General features: G+C 47.5%; 2 protein-coding genes across 2 annotated transcripts in view; one reads left to right on the top strand and one right to left on the bottom strand.

Annotated features, from left to right (window-relative positions):
• LOC125956977 (phosphatidylserine synthase) overlaps positions 1–2,026 on the bottom strand; it is a 6,665-nt gene extending 4,639 nt beyond the window's left edge. Inside the window, exons 1-5 of the mRNA XM_049689316.1 lie at positions 1,672–2,026; positions 1,266–1,583; positions 672–930; positions 142–594; positions 1–67 (exon numbers count right to left, since the gene is read on the bottom strand). The exon at positions 1–67 is cut by the window's left edge and continues 269 nt beyond it. Of these exons, the coding sequence (XP_049545273.1) occupies positions 1–67; positions 142–594; positions 672–930; positions 1,266–1,495 (1,009 nt within the window). The 5' untranslated portion in view covers positions 1,496–1,583; positions 1,672–2,026. The remainder of the gene's footprint in view (positions 68–141; positions 595–671; positions 931–1,265; positions 1,584–1,671) is intronic.
• A 107-nt stretch (positions 2,027–2,133) lies between these two features.
• Positions 2,134–2,500, top strand: part of LOC125956991 (endoplasmic reticulum-Golgi intermediate compartment protein 3) — a 2,512-nt gene continuing 2,145 nt past the window's right edge. The window contains exon 1 of the mRNA XM_049689334.1: positions 2,134–2,485. Coding sequence (XP_049545291.1) covers positions 2,398–2,485 — 88 coding nt within the window. The 5' untranslated portion in view covers positions 2,134–2,397. The remainder of the gene's footprint in view (positions 2,486–2,500) is intronic.

Genomic DNA, 2,500 nt, shown 5'->3' with positions numbered 1-2,500 from the left:
TTACTACCGGATGTGATGGTGGCATTTCAAAGATATGCTTCAGGAAGAAGGTGTTCAGCTCTGTTAACTGTCGAGATGCAGAAAACAAGAAATGGTCACTACCGGATGCTCAGAACCAGGGAATCCCCTTTGATAGCTTACCTGCCACAGCAGTACCAACTGGGAGACGGCCAGAAAGCGCATATAGGTACACTTCGGATCAAGCCACCGTACTGGGGCCCAGCTTTCCGGGGTGAACTGCAGGACCGCACGTTTCAGCTTGCCCGTAGTGGACGAAATATCTCGTATGCTTGCCCACTTGTACTCGCGCATCTCGAGCAGTTTGCAGATCTTTAGCCCGCACCAGATACCGAAACCATTGCACAGTAGCACATCCAGTATCATCGCGTCCCACCAGCATTCGGCGAAGTTGGGCAGCAGATGGGCAAACGTGATTTCCGTGATTTCCCACATCACCGAGATCGCCCATAGGATGCCCATGTGGCGGATGAGCACAGCTTTGAAGGCCCATCCGAGATAATGGCCCCATGCGAACACATCCACGTGCGACCAGATACGCTCGAACGACATATCCGAACAGTTGGTGGCGTATTGCTGAGGTAAAAACGTCGATCGCGTTAGAATGTGTTACACTACCGAGAATAGAGTTTGCTGGAAACCCCTCTTTTTACCTTTTCACTGTCGATGTGAAAGTCTCGAAGCTTCGGATCAAACCAGTAGATTATTCCCATGATCGATTTATAGTCTTGGAACATGAGGAATTGCAGAAACATCAGATACAGCACCGACAGACCGAACAGCATTCGCCAGACGACCGGATGGGGCCGGGTGAAGGGTCCATTTGGGAAGGCGAGTACGGAGATGATCAGAAAGAAGAAGATAACGCAAACCATGCCCGCCCAAATATTCTCTTGAATATCGGACTGGTCCCTGCAAATAAGACAAGAGGCGGAGTGTATTAAAGTATTGCATTCTTAACATATGGCTTCAGAACCTAATCTTCAGGACTTCATACACTTATCGCATGATCAGCGATTATCTAACTGCCGAGAATCCAACGAAAGTTGAAATATTCACACTTTTTTATCACTTAGCGCTTAAAAAAGCATATGCCACCGATAAGCCGAGATCTATTTTTTCTATGTCCGTAACTACACAAGCACGGAAAGTAAATTCTAGCTTCCAACGATTCAATCGAGTACTCATTTGCTTCTTGAAAAACGCAAGAATAAATGAGATATGGGACCTACTAAAAGTATACTTACCGTACGAAGGCGAAGTACATCACACCAAATATCGATACGGCCAGCAGGGTGATCGTGTGCGGTTTGTAGAAAAAGTTAAGCGAGATATCGTCGACTGGCCGCTCGTTGATGAACTTAAACTCATTGACCGCCAACGAGTGCTGCGAGGCGTGCAGAGAGGGGGCCGATTCACTGCCAATGCCACCGTCCGCCACTGCCGCGGAAGGTGCAGGACTATTCCGCTTCTTCATCGTGTTCCGCCTCAGCACACTAGCACCGTTCGGATTGGAAGTGGGGGTTCCTGGCCACTCAGCTTTGATCCGAGCACTGCTTGCTTCACTGCAAAGGACGAACAGAACGGAAGTCGTGTTGTAGGAAGTGGTAGAGCTGCTGGTTCGACTTCGACTGAATTTGCTCAAGAACGTACCGCACTCTCGTCGACCTCTCCACAGGCTGCTTCGTTGTCAACAATTGAAGGCTGGTAGAATTTTCGGCGCGTTGATTAAAGCATACGCCTGCTGCGCCCTAATTGAATTACAATCGATTGCGCCAAGTGTTTGTGGAACCGAAAAATCCATAGACCGCGCTATCAATTCCGGCTAGCCCCGTCACCCGATTTGTGATAGGGAGAAAGTCTAACTCCTTCGCTGCCAAAGGCAGACCACCATGTTCGTTGGAACCAACTAAAAAGACTGAAATTTCACTTTCAACACGTTTTTATCAGCAAGAACACGGAAAACCTCGCGGTTTCGTTACATCAGAGCGGCACATGACAGCGCCAACAGAAAGCGTTACGGGTTAGCGTTACGGCGCTTGTTAATCGGTCGATTGCTTGCTTTTAGGACTTCTTCATACGATAAAAAGATCAATAGTAAAACCATATTTTAGTAATAAGCAATGGCAACGTTAATTTAATCGGTCGATTGGTCAAATTTCACAAAATAACGAACGAGTAACGCAACCGGCACCTAGAACTGTCATGCGGATGACAACTTAAAATAACAACACGGCTACGTGTTTATCTGGAACGTTTTTTCCGAAATCTTCGGAAACTGGTGTTTGATCAAGTGCGAATATTCCTGCGTGTAGAAATCCCTTACTCGTGTGTCCCTTAGTTTGAAACCGGACGAAGGCAATCCTTTGCCAGAATAGAATGCGGTTTCTCGATTCTTTACGCCGGTTAGATGCCTACCCTAAAATTGATAACGAGTTCAGCATACGCACGGTCAGCGGAGCGGCACGTAAGTTTGGAGACC

This window comes from Anopheles darlingi, chromosome 3, assembly GCF_943734745.1.
Source record: "Anopheles darlingi chromosome 3, idAnoDarlMG_H_01, whole genome shotgun sequence".
Taxonomy (NCBI): Eukaryota; Metazoa; Arthropoda; class Insecta; order Diptera; family Culicidae; genus Anopheles; species Anopheles darlingi.
Note: the sequence above shows the minus strand (reverse complement) of the source record. Positions and strands in the feature narration are given on the sequence as shown.